This window comes from Macrotis lagotis, chromosome 1, assembly GCF_037893015.1.
Source record: "Macrotis lagotis isolate mMagLag1 chromosome 1, bilby.v1.9.chrom.fasta, whole genome shotgun sequence".
Lineage (NCBI taxonomy): Eukaryota > Metazoa > Chordata > Mammalia > Peramelemorphia > Peramelidae > Macrotis > Macrotis lagotis.
Genome location: NC_133658.1, coordinates 86,369,202 through 86,396,481, shown reverse-complemented (window position 1 = coordinate 86,396,481; position 27,280 = coordinate 86,369,202). Strand labels below are relative to the sequence as shown.

General features: G+C 36.2%; 1 protein-coding gene across 5 annotated transcripts in view; it reads right to left on the bottom strand.

Moving 5' to 3' along the window:
• RMDN2 (regulator of microtubule dynamics 2) overlaps positions 1-27,280 on the bottom strand; it is a 114,396-nt gene that overhangs the window by 61,790 nt on the left and 25,326 nt on the right. For 3 of the 5 annotated variants that reach the window (XM_074204000.1, XM_074204027.1, XM_074204036.1), the window contains exon 2: positions 719-1,186. In XM_074204000.1, the coding sequence (XP_074060101.1) occupies positions 719-1,173 (455 nt within the window). In that variant the 5' untranslated portion in view covers positions 1,174-1,186. Of the gene's footprint in view, positions 1-718; positions 1,187-6,937; positions 6,974-24,838; positions 24,895-26,194; positions 26,379-27,280 lie in introns of those variants that run through there. The other 2 variants (XM_074204009.1, XM_074204018.1) reach the window with 2 other exon arrangements.

Sequence of the window (27,280 nt, the reverse complement as noted above, 5' to 3'; positions counted from 1 at the left end):
GATAGATCATAATCTAAAATTCAATAGAGGAAAAATGTTTTATAAAATACATATTAATATATATCATCCAATTTCTGTTATTATCAACAATAACTCCTAAGGTAGATATTACCACTATAAGAAAAAATAATTATTTTATTTGTTAAAGAAAAGTTTAAAAGGATTAAAAATTAAATTTAAAAGGATTAAAACTTTTAAAAGGATATTAATTGTTCTCTATAAAAATAAGGAAACATGATCAACAATTCTCAATTGTTACTTTTTAACTTGTATGGGTTCATGATTGGGATAACGTACTAAGCAATATATAGATTACCTTCCTGGAATTTTCATGATGCTGTTGAAAGGATAAAGTTTTACAAATCCTAAAACATTATATTATATGTGAAATTATGTTGATCATGATGACGAAGAAGAAGAAATACATAAGCCCAAGAATTAACATACTGTGCCAAACTCATGAGTACATACCCTTTGATAAATCTTTTCTATTTTCTGGATTCTTAGAATACATTTGTAATCCATCTATCACTAGACTATTCTGGATGGAACACCAAGTTACTATTGGTTATGCAAGTTTATCCTTGAGTATTCACTCTCAGGTGGCAGCTCTCTGGTCTCAAGGCCTTAGAAGTTTTTGTTGTAAATTGAACTTAGAATATTCTGTTGACATTAGAAGAGTTAATTCAATGTAGGTAATATTTTTGTAAAGACTTACCCTCCTTCACTCTCGGCCTCTTCAGAACTATTGCTAGTTGAGATGCCTCTGCCTGCCTCAGTTTTTTTCTTTCTAGTGGCTTGATGCTGAGGACTAGTTCTGCGGAGAGCCATTTTGCCTCGGAGTTCAACTCGAACATGTTTTTCCAACTCTGGAAGAGCTTCTTTGAGAAATTTGACTTCTTCTTTGAGTTCTTCCACACTCATCAGTAAATCATTTAATTTCTCCAGTATCTGAAGCTGACTTTGCTGTAATACCACTACTGTCCCTCTTTCATCATGAACTGCATCTTGCAAATCAATTGATTGAAATTCATTGCTTAATGACAAAAATTTAGGCAAATTCATTATTGAACCAGGTTTACGAATTTTCTGGTACCACACAATGATCAAGCTTATTCCAGCAGTCCCCATCATGATGCCAAATATTAATCCCTTACTTGTAGATTGAGACATTTCTCTGTTGTTTCTGAAATTACAAATAAAAATATAAATGAATACTGTTTTGCTTTGTTCAAGAAAAATAACAATGTGTTGTTCATTTTAAACTATATACCCAAGATCAATATATATATATATATATATATATATAATTTATAAAAATAGAAACAAACGTAATGTTATTTTAAATGGTTTAGAGTTTAGAGAGTAAAATCTAAATAAAATATTATAAAAATTTTTTTATTTAAATCTCCTGTGAGAACACCTCAATTAAATCAGTCCAGAACAAAATTTAAAGAAGCCAGCTACCTACTGACACACTGCAAAAGGACATTATTTATGGAACTTTCATAAAAATCTAATCTATTGCTGAACATTCATAAGGTTTCTATAAAAAGGTGTTCCTTAGGGTTGCTTCATAAAAATTATTGAGGATATTTGCCACCAAAGGACTAAGATGTTCTGAGAAAATTATTATATTCCGCAAAATATAACAGAAACAATAGGAACTCTGTAGCAAGTGAAATATAATGGTTTTCCCAAAAGGTACATATTGTAGAAGAAAATATATTTTTGCATTCCGAATCTTCATTATATAGTAATATCAGTTCGCTAATATTTGTAAAACTGTAAAAAATTAGCCTATTTGTTTTATTCTATTTAGTTTTATTTTCCCAATAGTTTTACTTCAGAGTACTTTCAAAGCAACTGTAAATAAAAATTGAATCATTTAAACTAAGCAAATACATGGAGTTCATGAAGTTCTATCCACAATGACATAAAGTATTCTTATGCTTAATCAATTATATAATCAGAATTAAGGATCCAGGAGGGAATTGAGTAACTCTCTAATAAAATCTACCATACAGTATGGATAATTTAAATCTTACTAGGGTCAATGGGCTAGTCAGACCTTCAAACTATAGACCAATTTTTCCCTAACTTCTACTGTACACAATCCTTTTGGCCTAGTGGCTTTGATATTATACTACAATTTAAAGTAAAAGTTGGTATGAAGAAGAGCAACATTTTTATTTTTCCCAGAATGCTTCAAATATGTGCCTTATTTGTCTAAGCAAGAATTTATTAAGTGCCTACTATATGTCATACACTAAGTAAGGGAGATAGTGTTTGAGTGGAGTTTTGAAGGAAATCAGGAATTCTGAGGTGGAAGTTTTCCATGTCCAGGCCCCTCATTTCATAAATAAGAGATACCTTCCAAATAATACAACTTCTAAAACCAAAATTTAGTACTTCCTGGAATTTTTAATATAACCATACAATTCAATTGATCTAAAAGAACAAGTTTAGAAATATTATTTGTAAAAATTTAGTACTTGCTGGAATTTTTCATTTAACTGTACAATTTAATTGATCTAAAAAAACAAGTTTAGAAATATTATTTGTATAAGCAGTAAAAAGCATTCCAAAGCATTTGTTGACTTACAAAGAATCTTTTAGAATTGGAAATGAGCCTAGAAACACAGAACTAATAAGTGAGGCAGGGATTCCTGATCAAGAAATGCTATATCAACAATTTTAGTTGTTGCCTTGATGCAGGAGCATACTAAGGGAAGGAGATGGGGTAGCGGTTAAGGGTTTGTTAGCTGACTGATTAGTGCTCAAAAGCTGGAGAAGAACCAAGTTTATATTGCTTCTTTATTATGTAGAAAGCCATTGGCAGACAAGTGATAGAGAGCTAGACTTGGAGTCAGTAAGACCTGAATTTGAATCCTACTTCAGATGCTTGCTAGCAATTTGGCACTGGGTAAGTCATTTAATCCTTTCCTTCCTCAATTTCCTCATCTGTAAAATAAGGATTTACTGCCCATGCTTGGGGTAGGCAGGTGGTTCAGTGGATAGAGAGCCAGGCCCAAAGTCAGAATAATTTATCTGAGTTCAAATTTGATCTCAGATTTGTCACTTAACTCTGTTTTCCCCAGTTTCCTCATCTATAAAATGAGCCAGGAAAGGAAATGGCAACTACTCCAGTATTTTTGCCAAGAAACCCCCATATGTGATAATTGTCAAGATACCACTAAAAAAAAAAACAGATGAACTGAAAAACATTCCAAGATTGTTGTGAGTATTTAATAAGATAAAAATATATAAACTGCTTTACAAAACTTAAAATGTTATATAAACTCTCATCATCCTCATCCTCATCATCATTATTAGTTTCATATATCATTTAGTGAAGATAAATGAATTTGGCATTAATTCATGTTGGAGGTTTTTGTGTTTCATTTATAACTATAAATTATCAGGTATTATGACCCTCCTAATGGGAGTTCTAGATTTGGGGTCAGGGTGTGAAATGAAGGTTTCTGAAGTATGAATAAAAAACTTATGTCTGAGGATAATGATAGTTAAAACTTGGCTTTTCGTTACTGGTGAATCTTAAAATGATTTAGAACTCTATTCAATCTTATGTCAAATAGGTCTCCACAATTATACAGATATATTTCTTGTTCTCGTCAGGAACTTTCTCAGGGAATTTAAAAGTAAATGTAGATATTCATGGATGGCAGTTTATGATGAGCCAGAGATAGTTAAATTGAGAGCAAATAGAAGAGAGAAAACTTCATCTTGGAATAACTGGGAAAAGAAAGATGTGAATAAATCAATGAGAATTTGGAGAAAGGGTCAAGAAGGTAAAAAATGATTTTAATAGGGGAGAGTGTTAAGAACTGGAAGCAATCTAGGCTGACATTATTAAGAGTAAAAAATGATTTTAATAGGGGAGAGTGTTAAGAATTAGAAGCATCAGAAGCAATCTAGGCTGACATTATTAAGAGAAGTTTAGGGAACTTATACCAATAGGACACCTAGGAAAGAAGTTAGGAAGTTAGTGAGGATAAATTTCAGGACAGAAGGAATAGCAAAGATAAAGCTAAATAGACATGTCTCACATGGAATGTCCAGGAACAGAACAGAAGCAATTTAAGTTTTATATAAGCTGCAATTATGTCCAGAGAACTATTTAGAAGAGGCTGGTGCTCCCCTATTCTTTTTTTTTTATGTTTTTGCAAGGCAAATGGGGTTAAGTGGTTTGCCCAAGTTGACACAGCTAGGTAATTATTAAGTGTCTGAGACCGGCTTTGAACTCCGGTACTCCTGACTCCAAGGCCAGTGCTCTATTCACTGCGCAACCTAGCTGTCCCTTGCTCTCCTATTCTTAACCTCAGAAAGGATTTGCTTATGCTACAAAGGAAGGTTAGGTCTGGAGAATGAGTCTGAAAGGTGTTTTCACCATGTTCCATTCCTCAATTGATTTCTAGCTTCATTTGTTTTTTTATCTGTTTTGAAGAAGATAAAATTTCTCCTTTTCTTGGTAAAATAGTGATCTTTATCTCATCTCCTAATACCTTCTCTAGCAATTTGCCCCAAACAAGGATCTCCTTCAATCAGCTTCTATCTCTCCCTCTCCATGGACTCTTTTCCCACAGCATACAAATATATTCAGATCTCTCCCAGCTTGAGGAAAACAAAACAAAATTTCCTTTAATGGTGATATTCCCCTGAGTTACTGTCACATTTTTATCTTAACAATAAATTTCAAAAAGTCATCTATCCTCAGTACCTGAATTTCACCACCAGCTTTTATTTTTAAAATCCTATCAATTCTACTTACTACTAAAATTACAAATGACTGCCTAATCACCACATTAAGTTCTTTACTAAGGTCCTCATTCTTCCTCCCCTCTGATGCTTTAGACAACTATAGATTGCCTCCTCCTTGAATTTCTTTCTGGCTTCCATAACAATACACTCTTCTGGTTCTTTGATATCTTCTTATTGGTTTCCTTCTCTTTTATATATTCTATAGATTTCTCTGTCTTCTCCCTCAGTCCTTTCCCCTTTATCTTCTCCCTCAGAGATCTCAAGCATTCTAATGAATCTGCTCTATTTCCACTACACAATTCCAAGTCACTTGCATTTTAAGGCACCACCTCCCTGATATCACAGTCTCTCCGAAAACAAAGGACAGCAATTAGTTTTAAATCTAGATCTTTGTTTCTGGAAATATTTGTTTCTGGAGATTTCCTCTTGGAAATCCCACTATCATCTGAGTCAACACATCAAAAACCAAAATTATCTTTCTAGTCTATTTAGTTCTACTAGACTTCCATATTTCTCCCAGAAACTCCCTTTCTAATATCAATTTTGGTAGATTTGGAGTCAGAGAACTAGTTATTTCAAATACTGTCAGTATTCTTACTACTTGTTTGACCTTGGATTGGGTGCTGGATTAAATGCAATCTGAGGTCCTGTTCTATATTATAGATCCTATATTATTATCTTCTATATTATAGATCCTATGGCAGTTAGTAATGAAATCACAGGTCCAAGCTTTGTCGATTCACCCAGCTATGCTAACCAAGGTGATGCCAAGATGGGCAAGTGAAGTGGATCTGAGGGAGGGGATGGTGCTGGGCTAAGTCACCCACTTCACTTTTTCCTCAGAACCATCATGAATCAGGACGGACTGGAGATGGCCCCAGATATGAGGCAATCAGGGTGAAGTGACTTGCCCAAGGTCACACAGGTGAACTCGGGTCCCTGCGCCTCCAGAGCAGAGCCTCTATTCACGGCACCTCCTGGCCATCCATCTAGCTATCTTCATTGCCCGTGTTTACAGATTTTAAAAAAGGAAACAGAAGTGGTTTCTTACATGATTCTTTTCAAAATGCTCGTTGACAACTGTTTAATTTGAAATAAGATAAAATTCATGCCCAAGAATGATTAACAAACATGGAACACTATTGTTCAAGGCACCTCCTGGCCATCCATCTAGCTATCTTCACTGCCCGTGTTTACAGATTTTAAAAAAGGAAACAGAAGTGGTTTCTTACATGATTCTTTTCAAAATGCTCCTTGACAACTGTTTAATTTGAAATAAGATAAAATTCATGCCCAAGAATGATTAACAAACACGGAACACTATTGTTCTATTAGAAACCAGGAGGGGTGGGAATTCAGGGAAGCCTGGGGGGATTTGCATGAACTGATGCTTAGATGAGCAGAAGCAGAAAAGCGTTGCACACCCTAACAGTGGCCTGGGGGCGATGATCCACCTTGATGGACTCGCTCATCCCATCAGTGCAACAATCAGGCACAATTTGGGGCTGTTGGAGATGGAGAATATCATCTGAATCCAGAGAAAGGACTGTGGAGTTTGAACAAAGACCAAGGACTATTTCCTTTAATTTAGGGAAAAAACTGATATCATATTGTCTGATCTTGCTGTCTCTTACACTTTATGTTTCTTCCTTAAGGATATGATTTCTCTCATCACACTCAATTTGGATCAATATATACCATGGAAACAATGTAAAGACGGGCAAATTGCCTTCCGTGAGGGGGGGAAAGTAAGACTGGGTTAAAAATTGTAAAACTCAAAATAAATAAAAAAATATTTAATAAAAAAAAAATGACTAACGAGGAAAAGAAGCTGGTGGCTAGTGAAGAGGCCTGAGAAGAGGCGCCTGCCAGGCCCGCTCCTGGCCGCGGACAGACGCCGCGGGGCATCCCCGGATGTAGGGGGCGGGGCCCCGAGGCTGAGGCGCAGGCGCGGTGGGGGCGGGGAGGAAGGCCGCGGATGGCCCAGAGCACGGAGGAGGCGGGTGTGAGCCCCGGGCCGGGGCGCAGGCGCAGTGTCCCCGCGCCGCGCCGCCCCGCCCCCCTTCCCCGGCGCTCCCCCCCCCGGGCCCCCCCCGGGCCCCCTCGGGCTCGCGCCCCCCCACGCCCCTCGCCGCTTCCGCCCTCTCGTCCTTACCGCAGCGCCGCGCGTGCGCTTCCTGCGGCGGCTGGAGGGAGCGTGGCGCGGCGTGCCGGCCGCGTGACCCGGAACCCCCGTCCTGCCTGGAGCCCGGCCCGAGGCGGCGGCGGGCCCCGCGCCAGCGCCGGACGGGCCCTCCCCTCCCCCACGGAGCCGCCAGAGCCGGGCCGGGGCTGCCAGCCGGCCTGCGGGGCCTGGGTTCACGCGGCCGCACACTCTTCCTCAGCACCTCGCCGGGGGCCTTGGGCAAGCCTCGAACCCTTACCTTGCAAAAACCGAAAAGCAAACAAAAAAAGGGAGGGGGCTCTGTCTCGGGTCCCTTCCCACTCCGAAGGGGACTGGAAGGGAAATAAAGGTGCAAAGCCGGGAAGCAGATCCTAGACAGTAAAAATACTTTACCCTCAAATAACATGCAGTTACAGCGGGAAATCATTCGCAGAATGAGTCGAACTACAATGTAGAAATGATTTAACCAAAAAAAAAAAGCTATTTGCAACTGCAATATAGAGTCAAAGAAATCGCCAAATCAGGCTTAGTTTAAAACTCCCCCGGAGAACCGCGTCAGGTGGGGCTGGATAAGCAGAGCTGAGAGTCATCGGAATAGCTCTGATAATGGAATCCGCCAGCTCCTGCCACCCCATGCTTAGCACGGGAGGGAAAGAGGGGAGGCGGCAGGCCTGGGAGACTGGCACGGGGGTTCCGCCAAGAGGCTAATGCGGGGTGATAGGGAAGAGAACAACAGACCAGTGTCACCAAAGCTAGAAAATGCCGCCGCATGCCTTCTCTCCCATTAGAATGCAAGTTCCTTGAGATCCGGATTGTTGTTATGATTACAGCACCTGGCAAATAGTAGCAAAAGCTCCTTGACATGAGAAGCAAACTTTACCAAAATAACTAAAATAGATTAACAGGGATTTTTCAAAAGATTGGGGATGCTGTTCCTTGGAGATACTGGGATTCCACCCTTGTGAGGGACAGAATTACGGTGGCAGGGGACCACTCCCTCATTCTAGCTTCAAGCTAGGCTTTGGGCTTGCTTGTAATTATAACTATCCATTACATTTAGTAATTGAAGGATATGAGTCTTTTTAACAGGTCAGTAGATAGAGCACTGGCCTTGGAGTCAAAAGGACAGGAGCTCAGATCCAGCCTCAGACGCTTGACACTAGCTGTGTGACCTTGGGCAAGTCCCTTAATGCTGACTGCCTCCCATCCAGGGCCCTCTTCATATTTGCCACCAGATCCTGGAGGAGAAAATGAGGCCAGTGATTTAGCACAGCCCCCCTCGCTTAAATGCGTGTCATGACTCACCCTGATGTCAGCATCTTCTCGAGAATGAAGGACAAACATCAACATCATAAAAGCCACTTCCACAGTCACTTTGGTTAGGGAGTAGTTTGCCCTAAATCTAACTTAGTCTGGCCAGATTCATCTAGCCAAATTAGCTCTCCTTCACCATAACAATCAGAACAAACACTTCTTAGCAAAGAAGAAAAGAATGGAGAAACCTTATAAATTACTTTAGACAGTTAAATGCAAGCTCTGCCAGTGGAAATGAAATATCAGCTCAATTCTGGGGAGAGCTATTTCATCTGAGTAGTCCTCTCCTAGGAGTCTGAGAATAAAGCCTGGAAATAAAGGGACACTTTGGTTGGGGAACCCATTTCTCCACTGCCACCATGCATGATCTCTCAGAGATCTCTCAATCTCTGGGCTACTTCAATAACTCCTTCCAACAGAAAGTGTGGATACTTCTCTTGTATCTTCAAAGGAAATGGAATACTTCGATGCCGCAGTTGTCTCTAAGCAGTTTGTGAAAGGACAAACAATTTAACTGTCCTTTTAGAGAGTTAGTGTTCATTTCTAGAGTGAGACAGAGCAACAAAGAGAAAGGACTAAGATAACTTCTTTCCTAAAAGACTGAATAATTTAACTGTTGATGAGACACTGAAAGACATTTCCTAAGAGAACTAATTTAATCTTATTTTTATCTTCCAAATATATATTCAATATCAGTAACACCCTTTCCCCCTCTATTTTAAAATTGCTTTTAAAAAATCCTTCACCTTTTTATATTTTAAATTGCTTTTTTTTTAAAAAAAAGAGAAATCTAATTTTTCTTCATCCCATCTTTTAGGGGAGGGAAAAAAAGAAAATAAATATATTCCTAGACACAAATATGAAGTCAAACAAAACAAATTCCCTCACTGCAGCCAATATTACTTATATCTCTTTCAGTAAACTAAATCTATCACCTTTAGGTCAGGAGGTAGATAGTCTGTTTCATCATCATTTCTTTGGCAACATAGATGGTCATTTTATCAATCACAGCTCTTATAGCTTTCAAACTTGTTTGTTTTTACTGTGTTATTAATATAAATTATTATCCTGGTTCTGTTCATTTCATTCTTTGTGAGTCTTCCCAAAACTGATTATTTTTATAATGTTAACATTTAAATTAAAGTTTAAATTGTTCTGGTTCTACTTAGTTCATACTCCATCAGTTCTTATGTCTTTCCCTTTCTCTTTGATATTCGGTTTTATTATTTCTTACAGCACAGAATTGTTCCCTCATATTGAATTGATGGAAATTTCTTTAATTTCCTTTTTTGTTATCTTGGTTTTTTTTTCTGCCACCACAAAAGGGGATGCTATAAATATTTTTGCACATATGGGACCTATTCCTATTTTTTGATCACTTGGATCATTTTAGATATAAACCTAGCAGAAGCATAGCTGGAACTCAAAGAGCTTACACTATTTTTTATTTATAGCTAAACTGTTTTCCATAATGGAAAATTTAATTTTCTAAGTTGTTTTTTGTCATTTCTTAAAATATGATTCTTCTACTTCCCACCAAGAGGTGGAGAAAAACCAGGTACTGTGAGAACCACCTGAATTTTACTGTCATCAGATTAGGCCTAATAGGCCTAATTGGCAAGAAATCTATCTTACCTTTTAAGTACTAAAAGGGGAAAGGGGAGGAGAAGGAAAAGAAGAACTAAGAGAAGGAAGAAGGGGGCAAAAGGAAAGGGGAAAAATGGGGAGGGGCATTGGACACAAAGGGGCAAACACTATAGGTGGTGGTATTCAGAAACAACATACGGGGGAATATGAATAAAGTGAAAAAACATGGAGGGCAATAAAAAGAAATTATAACTTTGTGAATGAGATGAACTCTCCCATAAGCAAATAGTAGACTGGATTAAAAACCAGAATCCTACAATACGCTGCTTACAAGAAACTGATTTGAAGCAGAGAGCTATATATAAAGATAAAAGGTTGGAGCAAAATATATTTTGCTTCAGCTGAAGTGAAAAAAAGCAGGGGTAGCAACCTTTATCTCAGACAAAGCAGCTGAAAAAATAGATCTCATTAAAAGAGATAAGGAAGGAAACTATATCCTCCTAAAAGGTACCATAGGCAATGAAGCAATGTCAATACTAAATATGTGTGCACCAAACGGTATAGCATCCAAATTTTTAGAGGAGAAATTGAATGAGTTACAGGAAGACAGCAAAACTCTACTGGTGGGAGACCTCAACTTCCCACTCTCAGATTTAGATAAATCTAACAAGAAGGAAGTTAAGGAGATAAATAGAATGTTAGAAAACCTAGACATGATAGACCTTTGGAGAAAGTTGAATGGGGATAGAAAGGAATATTACTTTTTTTTCTTCAATACCACTTACATAAAAATTGACCATGTACTAGGGCATAAAGACCTAATAATCAAATGCAGACAGCCAAAAATACTGATTACAGGGCCAGGGAGAGAAAGACCTAAAACTAACTGGAAACTAAATAACCTTATTTTAAAGAATGAGTAGATTAAACACAAATTATAGAAAGAGTTAATGATTTCATCCTAGATAATGACAATAACAAGACAGTATACCAAAACTTATGGGATACAGCCAAGGCAGTTGTCAGGGAATATATTATATCTTTAAATGCTTACATGAATAAATTGGAGAAAGGAAATCAGCAAACTAAACATACAATTTTAAAAAAAATTAGAGAAAGAACAAATTAACCCCCCCAATTAAATACCAAATTAGAAATTCTAAAAATTAAAGGAAGAATTAATAATAAAATCAAAAGCAATTAAGCTATTGAATTAATAACTAAAATCAAGAGTTTGTTTTATGAAAAAACCAATAAAATTGATAAACCTCTGGTTAATTTGATTAAAAACAAAAGTAGAAAACCAAATTGCCAGTATCGTAATTGAAAAAAGTGAATTCACCACCAATGAGGAGGAAATTAAAGTAACAATTTGGAATTATTTTGCCCAACTGTATGCTAATAAATTTGATAATCTAAGTGAAATGGACAAATATTTACAAAAAATTTAAATTGCCCAGGTTAAATGAAGAGGAAATTAAATACCTAAATAACTCTATCTCAGAAATTGTTGAAGAAATTCAACAAGTCATTATTGAACTCCCTTAGAAAAAATCTCCAGGACCAGACAAATTTACAAATGAATTCTATCAAACATTTAAGGAATAATTGGTTCCAATTCTATATAAACTCTTTGGCAAAATAGGTAAGGACGGAACTCTGCCTAACTCTTTCTATGACACCAATATGGGTGCTGATACCTAAACCAGGAAGAGTCAAAACAGAGAAAGAAAATTAAAAAATATTAAATAAAAATATTAAATAAATAATACTCAATAAATAATAATAAATTAATAATTAATAAATATTAAAATAAAAATCTTAAAATTCTAGCAAAGCAATTACAGCAAGCAATCACTAGGATAATACACTATGATCAAAAAGGATTTATCCCAGGAATGCAGTGTTGGTTCAACATTAGGAAAACTGCTAGTTTAATTTACTATATCAATTTAAAAAACTATCAGAAATCATATGATTTTATCAATAGATGCTGAAAAAGCCTTTGACAAAATGCAGCACCCATTCCTACTAAAAAACACTAGAGAGTGTAGGAATAAACAGATTGTTCCTTAGAATGATAAGCAGTATCTATTTGAAACCACCAGCAAGCATTGTATACAATGGGGATAAGTTAGAGGCATTCCCAATAAGATCAGGGGTGAAACAAGGATGTCCATTATCACCACTAGTATTCAATATTGTGTTAGAAATGCTAGCTTCATCAATAAGAGAAGAAAAAGAAATTGAAGGAATTAGAATTGGGAAGGAAGAAACAAAACTATCACTCTTTGCAGATGACACAATGGTATACCTAGGGAATCCTAAAAAATCATCTAAAAAACTACTGGAAACAATTAGCAATGTTAGGATAGTCTGAGATAATATAAATAAAAATGACACTTCTACCTAAATTAAACTACTTATTTAGTGCCCTACCAATCAAAATTCCAAAAAAATTAGTTTAATGAGATAGAAAAAATTTTAAGTAAATTCATATGGAGAAATAAAAAGTCAAGAATTTTTAGGGATTTAATAAAAAAATGCAAAATAAGGTGGCTTAGCCCTACCTAAAATTATATTATAAAGCATCAGTCATCAAAGCTGTCTGGTATTGGCTAAGAAATAGAGTGGTAGATTAGTGGAACAGACTAGTACAAAAGAGATAGCAAGAAATGATTATAGTAATCTGCTGTTTGATAAACCCAAAGAGTCCAGCGTCTGGGATAAAAATTCTATCTTTGATAAGAACTGTTGGGAAAATTGGAATTTAGTATGACAGAAATTTGGATTAGACCAACATCTCATACACTATGCCAAGATAAGATCAAAATGGGTACAGGAATTAGACATAAAAGACAATATAAGCAAATTAGAAGATCAAGGAATAGTTTACCTGTCAAATCTATGGAAAGGGAAGCAGTTTATGACCAAGAAAGGGAGAACATCATTATAAACAAACTAGATAATTTTGATTACATTAAATTAAAAAGCTTTTGCACAAACAAAACCACTGTAACCAAGATCAAAAGAAATGTAATAAATTGGGAAACAATTTTTACAACTAGTATTTCTGATAAAGGACTCATTTCTTTTTCTTTTTTGGTAAGGCAGTGAGGTTAAGTGACTTGCCCAAAGTCATACAGCTAGGTAATTATTATGTGTCTGACACAAGATTTGAACTCAGGTCCTCCTGACTCCAGGGCTGGTGATCTATCCACTGCAGCACCTAGCTGCCCCTAATGGACTTATTTCTAAAAATATAGAGAGAACTGAGTCAAATTTATAAAAAACAAAAAAACAAACAAGCCATTCTCCAATTGACAAATGATCAAAGGATATGCAGAGGCAATTTAAAGATGAGGAAATCAAAGCAATCCAGTCATATAAAAAATTGCTCTAAGTCATTACTGATTAGAGAAATGCAAATTAAAGCATCTCTGAGATACCACCTCACACCTCTCAGACTGTACAATATGACCAGAAAATTCAATGGCCAATGTTGGAAGGGATGTGGGAGATCTGGGACACTAATGCATTGCTTTCTGGAGAGCAATTTGGAATTATGCCCAAAAGGCAATTAAAAATGTTCATACCCTTTGATCCAGCAATACCACTACTGGGTCTATACCCTGAAAAGATTATGAAAAAGGGTAGAAACGTCACCTGTACAAAAATGTTCATAGCAGCTCTGATTGTGGTGGAAAAGAAATGGAAACTGAGGGAATGTCCATTAATTAGGGAGCAGCTTAACAAACTATGATAAATGTATGTGATGGAGTGCTGTTGTTCTATTAGAAACAGGATGGATGGGAATTCAGGGAAGCCTGGAAGGATTTGCAGCAACTGATGCTGGGCAAGATGAGCAGAACCAGAAGAACCTTGTACACCCTAACAGCAACATGGTGATGATGATCAACCCTGATGGACTTTCTCATTTTGGCAGTGCAACAATCAGGGATAATTTTAGGATATTTGTGATGGAGAATACCATCTGTATCCAAAGAAAGAATTGTGGAGTTTAAAAAAAAGAGCAAAGATTATTACCTTTAATTTTTTTTAAAAAAAGGTATCTTATATAATTTTGCTATCTCTTATATTTCATTTTTTTTATTTGGGATATGATTTCTCTCTCAACACAGTCAATTTTGATCAATGTATAGTAGGGCAACAATGTAAAGACTACCTTCTATGGGGGAATGGGGGGAGGGAAGCAAGATCAGGGAAAAAATTCTAAAATTCACAAAACAATTCTTCTTTCTCTGACCCCTTTGAAATTTGTTCTCCTAAAATCTAGGGTATGAATTAACTCATGATTTGTTTACGATTTATTCTTTTATATTTGCTGATTATAAAAATAGTTACCTTAAGAACAATTTTACCTGTAAACTTCGGGAATAAGCTAATATTTCTTAGTAATACCCTTCAATTGTAAATTACTTTATGTTCTGTGTTTAATTTTCTGAGCAATTTTTTTTGTCATTTCTTGAAATATAATGCCAAGAGTATTCTTTTGATCTTGGGTTTGTGCAAAAAACTTTTAGAATTTTATGTAATCAAAATTATCCACTTTATTTTCTATGATCCTTTCTCTCCCTTTTTTGATCATGAACTTTTCTTCTAATTCAAGGATCAGATAAATATTTTTCCATGTTTCTCTAATTTGTTTATGATAAAAGGTCATAACCTTTTATATTTAAGTAAGGTATATGTTTCTTATAATATGTCAAGAGGTGGTCTAAATCTGATTTCTTCCTTATTACAACCTAATTTTTCCAGCCACTTTTGTTAGTTAGTGAATCTTTTTAAAGCCCCATTGTGTTTATTGAATATTAGAATAATAGTTACATTTGCTTTTGTATGTTTATACTAATCTGCTCCCCTGTTCAATTTCTCTACTTATAACTAGTACCAAAATTTTTTTGAGAATGACTGCTTTATGGTATAGTTTGAGATCTTACACTTTCTAGGCCCTCTTCATTCCACTTCTTTTCATTATTTCTGTTGGTTTTTTGTTTGTTTTGTATCTCCATATGAATATCATTAGATATGAAGACTTTTTCTTGAATTCTCTCTACTATATATTTGATTTTAGTGTAAATTTTTCTGTGAGATACCTCATATTTTCTTTTTTTAAATTCTTTTGACTAATATTACTTGATGAAGACTTTAGATTCTGTTTTGTCCAGGCTAATTCTCTGGTAATTACTTTCTTGGGTAAGATATTGTACCTCTTATGCCAAGTTCCCTTTATGTCTTTTTTCCATGATACTCATTAGCTTTTAAAAATAATTTTATGCTTTTTAATTTTTTTTGTTTTTAACTTATAGGAATTCTGGTTCAGCTTAAGTCTAAGTTGAATTTTTTCTTTGAGACTTTGCTTATAGATGTTTTTGATTCATTCTCTTCTGGGTTAATTCCTTAAGCTTCTAGGTGGCTGTAATGACTCTTTATGATGGAATTCTTTTTTTCTAATTTTTCAAGTTTACTTCTTGACTTTGAACTTTATGTTAATGCTGGGCTCTCTGCACTTATAGTGGGAATATCTGGTCTGAACTTTTTGCTATTACATCCTTCTGCTGGTTTCAAAGCTCAGGTTGGGGACATACAAGATCTTAATGCTTTCAAAGTAATGTGATTCAGGGCAAGATCTACTCATTGCTTTCCTAACCTCCATGTCTGAGCTCTGCAAGTTTCTCACCATTTGCGGATTCAGAACTGTGTTAGTAAGAACTGAAGATGATGATGTTTGTTCTTTATTCTTGAAGAAGACCATGACATCAGGGGAGATGATATCATATTTACAATTTAGATTTGAGTGAGGAAGGTGCTGTGCTAAGTCACCAGCTTCACTTTCTCCTTCTGAGACGTTTGGGTCTGGTGTCCTGGTATGTATCAGGATGACTGGAGATAGTCCTGGGCTATCAGGGTTAAGTGACTTGCCCTAGGTCACCCAGCTAGTAAGTATTAATTGTCAGAGTTCTTATTTGAACTCAGGTCCTCCTAACTCCAGGGCTGATGCTCTATCCATTGCTGATGCATCCATTCATGCACTCTGAGCTAATTAATGAAGAGTCTGTGATCTCTTTTTGCTTCATGCTGCTTCATGCTGCCTGTCCTGGTCTCTCTTAAGAACTTTAGAATTAAGTGCACAACATGGAAGACACTGGCACAGGACTACCCAAGCATGGCATACCCTCATCAGTGAGGGTGCTGCATTCTATGAGGAAGGCAGAATTGAAGTAGCTCAAAGTAAATGTGACATAGGTAAGCATCCCAGGTGTTCACATGGACTATTTATGCCCGACCTGTGGTAGAGCATTTTGAGCTTGAATTGGTTTGATCAGGCACAGTTGGACACACTGATTTGTCTCAAACAAAGTGATGTCATTTTGGTCTTCTTCAATAATGAAGGACAAGAACCAATCAATCCAACTGGCAGCCTGCCCGGGTGCCCACTCTCAGCTTTTGTTTTCAGTCCCTGGGTACTCCATACTGTGCATTTCTGTCCAGATCACATCCTAGACATTTCTGCCTACCTCTCTGTCTTGTTTCCCTGAGTCTCCTGGGTTCATTTATGATTTCTAGAAATAGAGTTCTAGAGAACCAGGCTTTGATAAAAATAATTGGAATTCAAATGGAATTACTTAACTATGTCTTAGCTTGCTGATTCTAAGGTATTGGTCAATAATAGGTCCCAATCCAAACTTCTTTTGCTCAGTTTGGGTTTTGCTGGTCCAGGGTGAGTGTTAACAGCAATTGTTTCTGTTCCATTTTGAAACCCTTAAGGTTCTTTTCTCTGATTGACTTTTTTTTTTGACTAGGAAACTAGGACATCTATTACCTCATTTCTTAGTTAGTCTTAAATCACTGAATCACTGAATTGGTCTTGCTTCAGACAAAGTGAGTCCCGGGAAGAACCTTAGCTTTAAAAGACTAAGGTCTCCCACTACATCTGGAGTCATCTCCAGTTGTCCTAACCTAGGACTTGCCATTGGACTCATGTCTGAAGGAGAGATTGAGGCTGATGACTTTGCACAGCTTTGCCTCAGGCTTAAGTAAACTTAAGTGCAATCTCACTGCTAACATTCAAGTAAACAGATGTGGTATAGATTTGAATGATCACCTAGATTTTGATGTGCTAAAATGCATACTAAAAAATACTTAAAATAATGTTTACAAATTTAGCAGTTTTTAAAAGAGTTAACCACAGTCTGAAGTTGCCAGAGGGTAAAGATTAGACAGAAGCCGTAGGATTGACTTCTGTCACATTAAAAAAGTCCTTCCTTTAGGTAATATGTAAATGTTTATGATGGAAGTGGAAAAGAGGACTGGTCTTGGGGGAAGGAGGACCTGGAATCTGGCCTCAGACATTTGGCTCTTACTAGCTATGTGACCTTGTGCAAGTTACTTAAACCTGATTGCCTCACATCCAAGGTCATCTCCAGTTGTACTGATTCATATCTGGCCACTGGACCCAGATGGTTCTAGAGGAGAAAGTGAGGCTGGTGACTTAGCACAGCACCCCCCCACTGAAATTCAATTCATGTGCTTGTCATGACATCGCCTCCCTGATGTCATGGTTTTCTTTGAGATTGAAGGACAAACATTAAGTAAATGTGTGTGTTATTTGATTATTTCCAGTTGTGTCCTATCATTTTTGCACCTTTCTTGGCAAAGATACCTGGAGCAGTTTGCCATTTCCAGTTTATTTGACATGAGGAAACTGAACAACAGGATTAAGTGACTTGTCCAGGGTCACCTAGTTGTCTGAGGCCAGTTTTGAACTCAGGAAGATGAGTCTAACTCCATTATCAGTGCTTTATCCACTACTCCATCTAGCTATAAAACAAGAGAATAAATGAGGAATTGATCTCAGTCTCTTAGACAAATAGGCTAGTGACAGTCTCCAAGGCAGTCTCACCCAAAGCCAGATTTCTGTATGTCTAGGATTCTGTCACTGGGGAGCAGCAATGACTTCACATTGGTCAGCCTAGTCTATAATGGCAAAATTCAACATAAAGGCTTTGATTAAAATGCTGCTCTGGCTCCAACCTCCACTATTTTCTACCTTTTTGTTGATATCAAAGTCCTCCACTTCTTGCTTGCTTAGCTTGACTTCTCTCTTTTTTTTTTTAACTCACAAACTTCCCTTTCAAGGTTAGGGCACAAAGTCCCTTGATAGTTAATCCTAAAGTAAAATTTAAGATTCATTTGAATGGTAAGAACCAGGAAAGAGACTGTTCAACAGCAGGTCACTTTGCCCTGTGTCCCTTTGCTTCAATCTACTGCTTTTAGCATTGTTTTAAAAGGAACATTTAAGGCATGAAAGCTCCCTTCTTGCTAAGAATGCACCTTGTTTGCAAACCCAGTGTTTACAAAAGCCTTGCGAGCCAGGACTTTAACTTTTTTCTTAAAATAACAGAAAAGTAGATGATCAAAGGCAATTGATAAGTAAAGTAGCAAAATTCCTACCTTTAAGGTTTTAAGCACCAATGAGACCCTATCTTCAGAGTTTAGTGGCAGACTCTAATACATAAAAGGGGGTGAGGATCTTGTATTTTCTCTTCATAATAAGAGGGTAAGGGATATTAGGGACAGAAATATGGGATGCTTCATTAATTATTATAGCTGGAAGAGAATAGGAAACATCTGTTTCAATCACTTTATTTATTTATTTTAGATTTTTTTTTTGCAAGGCAATGGGGTTAAGTGGCTTGCCCAAGGCCACACAGCTAGGTAATTATTAAGTGTTTTAGGTTGGATTTGAACTCAGGTACTCCTGACTCCAGGGCTGGTTCTCTATCCACTGTGCCACCTAGCCACCCCACAATTACTTCCTGATTAGAACTTTAGCTCTATGAGGAGGGAAAATATTCAAGTATATATAATGAACTACAAAAATTATATCTACATACAACGATTTAGTGTATTTTTGTTGTATCTATGAAAAAAGGACTCTATTCTTTTAAAATGTCTATATTTTAAGTAGTGCTTAATAAAGATACTAGTAAAAAATCTAGAAAAAGGAAATTGTTATTATGCAATCTCTTTATTGAAGTAAATTATAGGAATAATAAAATTAACAGAGAACATAATAAAGATTGCCCTTGAACTAGTAAGTTCATTAATCTTGAAGTCAGAGAATTTTATTAAAATGTCTAAAGTTTAGTTTCTTTTTATTCTGAATTTAACCAAGTTACATAAAACAAGTATTTCCTTACACATTGTAAAACAGAAAGGATTGTACATAAAACTCTGAATCTCTTATCATGTGGTTTGCTTTTCTTTTTATATTTATAATTAATTAATCACATTCAAATTGTCCTGCTTGTCTGTGATTCCAACATAAATTATAAGATTTAGAAATAAGGAAAAGGCTTTTTATAGCAGAAGAATGCTGACTCTTAGGTCAGAGGCCCTAGGTTAGTTCTTCTATTTACTCTCTGTATGACCATGAACAAGTCACTTCATTCCTTAAACCTCATTTTTCTCATCTGTAAAATGAGGGAACTGGACTGGATGACCTCTAGTGTCTCTTTTAGTTATAAATATGGCATGTGAGTTTTCCAAACTTTTCAATGAATTTGACTAGATTCCTGGCAGATATAATGTTGTAGATATAATTATTTAATATCTAATTTTACTCTATCATTTTTACAGATGAGAAAATGGAGAGCATGATAATAGAGTATAGCTATTTTAATCATTTCTATGATTAGTTTTCTTCTTTCAAAGTTCAAATATAAAAATTTTGTCTGCTATTGAAGTTATCAGAAAGATTCATGTTTAAGCTAAATGTGTTACTGAGAGTCAAATGCTAGAAAAATCTTCACATTTTGGAAATATTACATAATTACTTGTGAATTCTCCATTGCTATTCCAAATGACCAAATTATACATCTCCCAAAGATGTATGGGAGGTAAGGTCTTCTATTTTCCTTTCCTTTCCTATTGTAGGAGAAAAATATTCTCTCAACATTTCATAAGACTCTTCAGAGGGGCTTCCCTTTCTCTACACCATGGGATGGAATATTGGGTTAAATTACTGCTCAAATCTTCACAATTAGATTGTATGTAAAAATTAGATTCTTCACATTGGCAAGAGATGAAGCAGATGAAAAGTAATAAGGGAAACTTACTCCTTCCCTCGAAATCATGCTTCTAAGGTAATAATTTAACAACCCATTCTCCCCCCCCCCATTCCTACCCCCTGGGATATATTAGTGAGACCATAAAATTTTAAAACAATTTAAAAAATTAAAATATTGATTGTCTAAAATTAAACTGCTAATGAAAATGATTACTTGTAAAAATTGATTTCTTTGGAGGTTTCATAAAGATGAGTTCCTAAATTATTTCTATTAAACTAGATTTTTAGTGAAATTGGTATTAATAGTCAACAAATACATTAAAAAGTCCTTTGTTTTCATATAGTCTAGTGTTTAACTATAACTTTTGTATTTTCTGAATGAAAAAGAAAGTGAAAAGATTTAAAATAAAGAGAAAATTATTTATATCTTACTAATTTAATTCTATCTAGTAGCTCAATTCTTAACTATGTTACTGAAAAGCCAAACCACCCCATTGAAATATGATTTTCATTAGTGTTATCAATTTTGACAGAAAATATGAAGTTAGTATATTCAGGGAAAGAAGAATAGTTTTTTGCTAGGCATATCACTCACCTGATAGAAGTTAACCTTTCTGTGTAGTTAGAAGCAGTCAATTAGTGGTATTTCAAATTAAAAAGTTAAAGCACAGGAACTTAAAATCTATATGCCACATATAAAATTAGATGGTATTAATGGTTTTTGTGTGTGCTAGAATGTTAATAAAATAGTCTCCTATTCAAAGAAATTTGGTTTTATTTTTAATCTACTCTATAACTTAAACAGACCTTGGCTTATTATGGTAACATATTTCCTGTCAAAGATGTCCCTGAGGATCTTCTACTAAAACAAAGATAGAAACCATTGGTCAGAGGACTAGGGTTTCATTGAAGAGAGTTTTCAAGGCTGTGGTTTAAACTTGAATGCCCAAAATTAGGTCGCTTTAACTTTTTAATTGCTGTGCTTTGAAGGAAGCTAGAGATTTTGGTGGAGGTGAAGATGGCAGAGCATTTTAGGGATGGCAGAGCACTCTACAAAGGCATGAGATGAAAAACCATGCACAGCAAAATACCTAATTTGTCAGTGTCACTAAAACAGTGAGTGTATGAAAGAGAATAAATATGAAGTAAAAATATAAAGGTAAATATGAGCCATGCTGTGGACTTTAAATACCATGTGGTTGATTTTTCATTTTATGCAAGAAGCAATAGGAAACCAGTGAATACTTGGGGGGAACTTGTCTCTAGAGGGCCAGCCCAACTAGATCCAAGGTGTGGCGAGACATCCTCAGAAGAATGGACACACCAAGTGATGATGGATTTGATTCTTAACAACTCTAAGATTAATACTTCACTAAAGGCTAGGTAGCTTAGAATCTATGTTAGTGGAAAGAACATCCATACTTTCTTAAATCATTGGTATTGAAAAACCTAGATATGAAGAATGCTTAATTTTAGTTAAAATTTTCACTCAGACCAGCAGGAAAATAGCTATGGCTGGCTAGGGCAACTGTTGACAGCCTTCCCCATCTAGCCACCATTTTTATTTCTAGCTGTGGTTTCCAATGCCGCCAATCAGAAAGGAAAGTTTCTCCTAGGCTAGAAACTCAGGATTTTTTTTGTCTCTGTCTCTCTGAGAGAGGCCTTCCTCTTTGCAGTCATGGTCATCACTAACTTTCTGGTAACAAGTCAAGAAGATCAATGAAATAGTAATTTTTACTCAGAGTACCTGTCTAAGATATGCTTTGGGTTGTTGTTCTTCATCCTTCTTCTAGGAAAAAAACAATATCACAAGGATGATGTCTTGACTTACAAGTAGATTGGATCAAATTGAGGCAGAGGTTCTTTTTTGTTTTTTTTTAGTTTTTGCAAGGCAATGGGATTAAGTGGCTTTGCCCAAGGCAGAGTTATACAAAATCATTAGCCTCACTCTGTCATCAGAGTCTAAGTGGTAAGACAAAGGTCAAGAAGACTGGGGATGGCCCTAGTTGTGGTAGACCACCTTGGCCTCTTTAAGCTAAGATCTTTCCATATCTCAGTTTGTCTGAGGCAAAGCCATTTGGTGATTAAGAGCTAGGTAAACATTTGAGACAAAAGATGGCCAAATTTGTCATCACAAAAGAACTAATCTGGGAAGGGAAGACCATCAACATTTTTGGTCAAAACAGAAAATAATTTGTCCTCTGAGCCATCAAAATCCAAACAAAAAGCAATACAGACATGGACTAGGACCTATTATTGATCAATCTATGTAATCAAGATGGATTTAGGTTAAAAAGAATAATAAAGTAGCTCATTTGAATAACAATGGAATGTTTTTCTAGAACTTTTTTTTGAGAAATTAAAAAAAAGACAACACAAGAGACAGAATTAATTATCCCAGCTTTTTAGGAAAAAAGAAGCTAAAATAAAGGAAAAAATCTAACCCCAAGGTCCCTTGGGAAGTATAAGTTTTCTAAAGTTATATTCCTCTGGACATAGCACCAGCATGTAAGACCCATGTCCCCATTTGGACAGAGAGACAAAAGGAGAAAGATAAGGAAAAGAAATAGCAGCATTGCCCAACTCTGAGCTGACAGATTAAGTCCCCAGGGACCGTTACTACCACTACTCACAGATTATTCTTCTTTCTTGAAGATGACTAATGACTTGAAAGAGGCAGAGCTATACAAAGTCATCAGCCTCATTCTTTCCTCTCTGTTCTGAGAGCTTTTATTTTGTCTTGACTACTAGCCAGCCACTTATTACTTCCTGGTCATATCCAAACTATACCTGTAAGGAGCACAGCCCACCTCCCTCCACTACCTGGACCTGGGATCCTGATAGTTGCATTAACATCCAGTCTTCCTTTGGAACTTGACCACCAGGTCACTTCCTAGCAATTTCTAAACTATGTCACTGTGTATCTTCTTTTATTTGAATGCAAACTACTTGAAGGCAGGGACTGCCTTCTGTATTTGTATTCCTATTACTTCCAATGGTGATTGCCAAATAATAAGAACTTCATGAATGCTTTCTCTTTCATTCATTTAATCATCCTTATACCTGATTCGATGGATTCATCATAGTCTTTTTGATTGTGACACACAGGATGTTCTCAAGCCAACTGGGAGTTAGAAAAATCAGTATGAACTATCATCATCAAAATTTTATGAAAGTGAAATTTTGAATCAATATCCAAATAGTTTTAAAATAGCTGGAAGCCTCTCTTTAAATATAGGTAGAGCTATTTATCATCCATTTTTACTTTTCATCCAGAATGTGTGGCAAAAGCAGAAACAAAAATGTTTAGACTACACTCTTGTTTCCTTCCCCCACCACATCCTCTGGGATACCTGTTTGATTTAGTGGATTTGACAAGGCTTTCTGGGGGGCATCCCTTTAGAAAGGAATGAATGAGTCACCAAACTCCAACAGACCTCAAATCGGATTTTCTCTGATTGAAGGAGCACTACTTTATACCTTTTAAGGAGCAATGCAATAGAACCACATACTATCCTCTGCTAATGTGCTGCTCTATTGAATTACAAAGGCCAGGTTATAGTCCAAAATGCAATAGTTCAAACTTTTTTTTTAAACTGGACCCAGGATTTTGTCAGTGTAGGGTGGCTCTTTGTGAGCAGCTCCTGCCATTCAAATTTGCATGTGCTCTATAAACTGAAGATTATAATTACCTGGTTAAGTGATCTGCATAGGATCTGAGATAGACCTTTCTTAATTCAAAACTAATTCTAAACCTTTAGGATAAGGAAAAGAGATTTTTCATGTTGAGTCATTTCAGTCATGTCCAACTCATTGTGATTCCATCTGGGATTTCCTTGACAGAAATACTAGAGTATTTTTCCATTTCCTTCTCTAACTCATTTTACATATGAGGAAACTGAGGCAGACAAAATGAAGTGATTTACCCAAGGTCACACAACTAATTAAGTATCTGAGTTTGGATTGGAACTCAGGTCCATCTGACTCCAGGGCAGGTCCTCTATCCTTCCTAGCTGCTCAGGAATAATTTGTGATTTTGAGCTCCAAAAATTCCTCCTAGCTGAGGAAACTCTCTTTACTAGAGCATATTGGCATCTTCACCAAAGTCTGTAGTCATAGGTTAGTCTAAATCACTGAGAGTTTAATTGACTTAATCTCACAGTCATATAGCCAGTATATATAGGCAGTTTAGTGACAAAAAAACAGAGCCCTAGACCTGGTGAGAGGAAGACCTGAGTTCAAATTCAACCTCAAACATGTCATTTAAATTCTCTCTGACTTAGTTTCTTCCTCTGTTAAATGGAGTTACTTCACAGTGTTGTTACAAGAATAGCATGAAATATTATTTGTAAGGTGCTTTGTAGACCATAAATTGCTATATAAATAAATGCTAACTAAATAAATCATCATATAAATAAATATTATTTTACTATTATTATTTTATATCAGATGCAACTTTCAAACCCAGTTCTTCCTGGCTTCAAGGCAGCTCTCTCTCTTTCTCCAACTTCTTGCTGTCTCTTACCTCATCCCCAAATTTTCTAGTTTTGGGTATGAGTACATATATCTTTATATACACATGTATATATGACAAAATACACATATTCATAACATATAGTACTGTGAATCATTGTGGGTTATAGGTAAGGCAACTGGTTGCTGGGGTTGTTTGAGTATGAGGGTATATATATAGAGTAAAGGTTGGTAGTTCTACCAGCCTCACATATAATTCACAGGAACCCTGGCCAGAGCAGGGATGTGATGGGCCTTGAAGGGAATCATCTCACTGCAGTCCTTGGGTACTTTACAGAACTAAGTTTAATAACAACCACAACTCAAATGAGTTTAGTCTAAAATAGTCCTAGTAATAGCAGAAGATTTAAATTCAAAAGACATACTTAAATTCCTATGGGCTTTTCTAGTTAGTTGGCGGTTGAGCACAGCTGGCTGTGGTCTGTAATGACAAAAAAATCTGAATTAGACCCAGGAGAATAAGCTGAGCTGAGATTCTACCAGCTACCACTGCAATTCAATGGAAATTCTGGCAGAAGGTGGCAGGGAGTAGCTTAGTGGATAGCATAAAGCAACTTAGATAGCTACAATTCTCAAAGAACATCTATCTTAAGTCATGGAGTCACAATTTGCACCAGTAGAGGACTTAAGCTACAGTGGTAAGATAACAGAACCATGATATATTGAATAAGCTGTCAAATATTTCGGTGATACCCTATTTCCTGGAATTAAGATTCAGCAAATGAGCCTGGCATTACAATAAATCTCTTGTACTCAGTATATCAAACTCTGGCAAAGTATATAATGCTTGGACCAGCACCAGATGCTCCTCCTATTTTGCAGGACCATTCATCACTTGTTCATAATCCCTGTTCCTTGTAACTACCAGGTATAGCACTCCAGTTTCCATCACAGACCTCTGACTCTGTACCGTGAAGAATAATCATAACCCCCAAGACAATGACTCTTCACACAGGAACCAAGGACATCTGAGTGTCCCAAGAAATGTCAACCATAAAAACTGTCTTAAGACTTAAGAATAGCTGTGTTGAAGTTTAACCTCTTTCCTATATATAAGTGGCCCCAGTTTTAGCAACATTAAAACCTTCTTCTTTGGGGGGGCTAGAAGCTGGTACCATTCCAATTGACAAAGCATCTGGACAAAATCATACAACATTATACTTTGACTTTCAAATTAGATAATTAGAAAGAAAAATGTTTCAAAATATATTCTGCTTTCTCTAAATAAACTGAGCTTTCCACCACTTTTTTTGCTTCCATATTTAAAGCATTCCTGTGACCTTTATATTCTGTTACTGACCTGTTCAAATGGAATCTGAGATTGTTTATATAATATTCAAGGACAAGTGCCAGCTAGTTCTCTGAAATACTACTGTCATTATGATCTTCCTCCAAATTGGGTCCAAAGTCACAAGTAGAAGAGAGTGTAGGAGGTTAGGGATGGAAAATGGGAACTAAACCTTAAACTATAGACAATAAGATTTTAAAAACCATCATCAAGAAAAAAACAAGCTCCTCGTGTTAAAACTTAAAGGAAAATTAATTCTTTTTCTTAAATACTACTGAAAAAAATTTCTATATAATATATATAATCTTGAGAATGGCTGGCAATAGCAATACTAATCTCAAATATTAGGTTGATTTAAGTGATTGAACCAATACATGCAAACAGCTTCCATTAACTTTTAAGTATAAAATGGTCAAACACAGGGCAAGGATACATTTTGGTGGTTCTGTTTCTGGTGCTGGTTTAATTAAATGGATTCCATGGAGTTGAATGCCACTGCATTCTGTTGTCTCTTTTTTTCTTTATGAAGAAGGCTCTTGAATGTGGCAGATATGGCCAGCTTTGAGTACAAAATTCACCAGGTAGGAGAAGGTAGAAATCTACCTTGGAAGATGTTTTTTTTATAGGACCTAGAGGATGCTAGGGACCATATGACTGGTGCAACACCTTCAGTTATTCATGAAACAAAGAAACCTTTATGCTCTAGTTAACTACATCACAGGGACTAGTGTCCATCAGCATCCCCTAATTCCCACATGGTTTGTAATCCTATTTACTCCATAGCCTAAGGACTTCCCCCTTGAAATCCTATTCATACCATAGCTTAGAGACTTGTCTAATGAAATCCTATCTGGTTCCCAGGCCTCCTTCTTCCTTGTATTGTGTATAGACTTGGGAACAGCTAATAAGATTAAACTCAATAGGGAATAAATTTAAAATACTTGGGTACAAGCAGTCAGTTGCTCAAGTACAGGATGGAAAAAATATAACTGATTTGAAAATCTATATGGGGAAAAAAGGGGGCATTGTAATAGGTTGTGAGCAGGCTCCAATATGTTATAATGGATCTGAGTTAACAGATATGATAGTCAAAAGAGCTAAAGTAATTTAATGTCATATTAATCAAGGTATGTTGTCTAAAGTGAGGGAGGTGACAGTTCCATTGTACTTTGTCCTAGTTAAACCACACTTAGAATGTAGTATTGTTGCCACTGGGATTTTTGGGGTCACCAATTAAAAAGAGAATTTTGGGGTAACTGAGAAATGAGGGTCAATGAAAGATGAATGAATTCACACACTCTATGAGATTTTACAACTGAAAATATTGCAAAGTAAATAGGTTAAAAAACCTTTCCTCCCGGAGGATTAACAGGGTGAAAAACAAAAGGGGGGGGGGGATTGCTTGGCAGACAGAGAGGAAGATAAAGAGAGGTAGGGTTGAAGACAGTCAGAGAGAGCTGGCCAGGTTAAGTTAGAGAGAGAGAGAGAGAGAGAGAGAGAGAGAGAGAGAGAGAGAGAG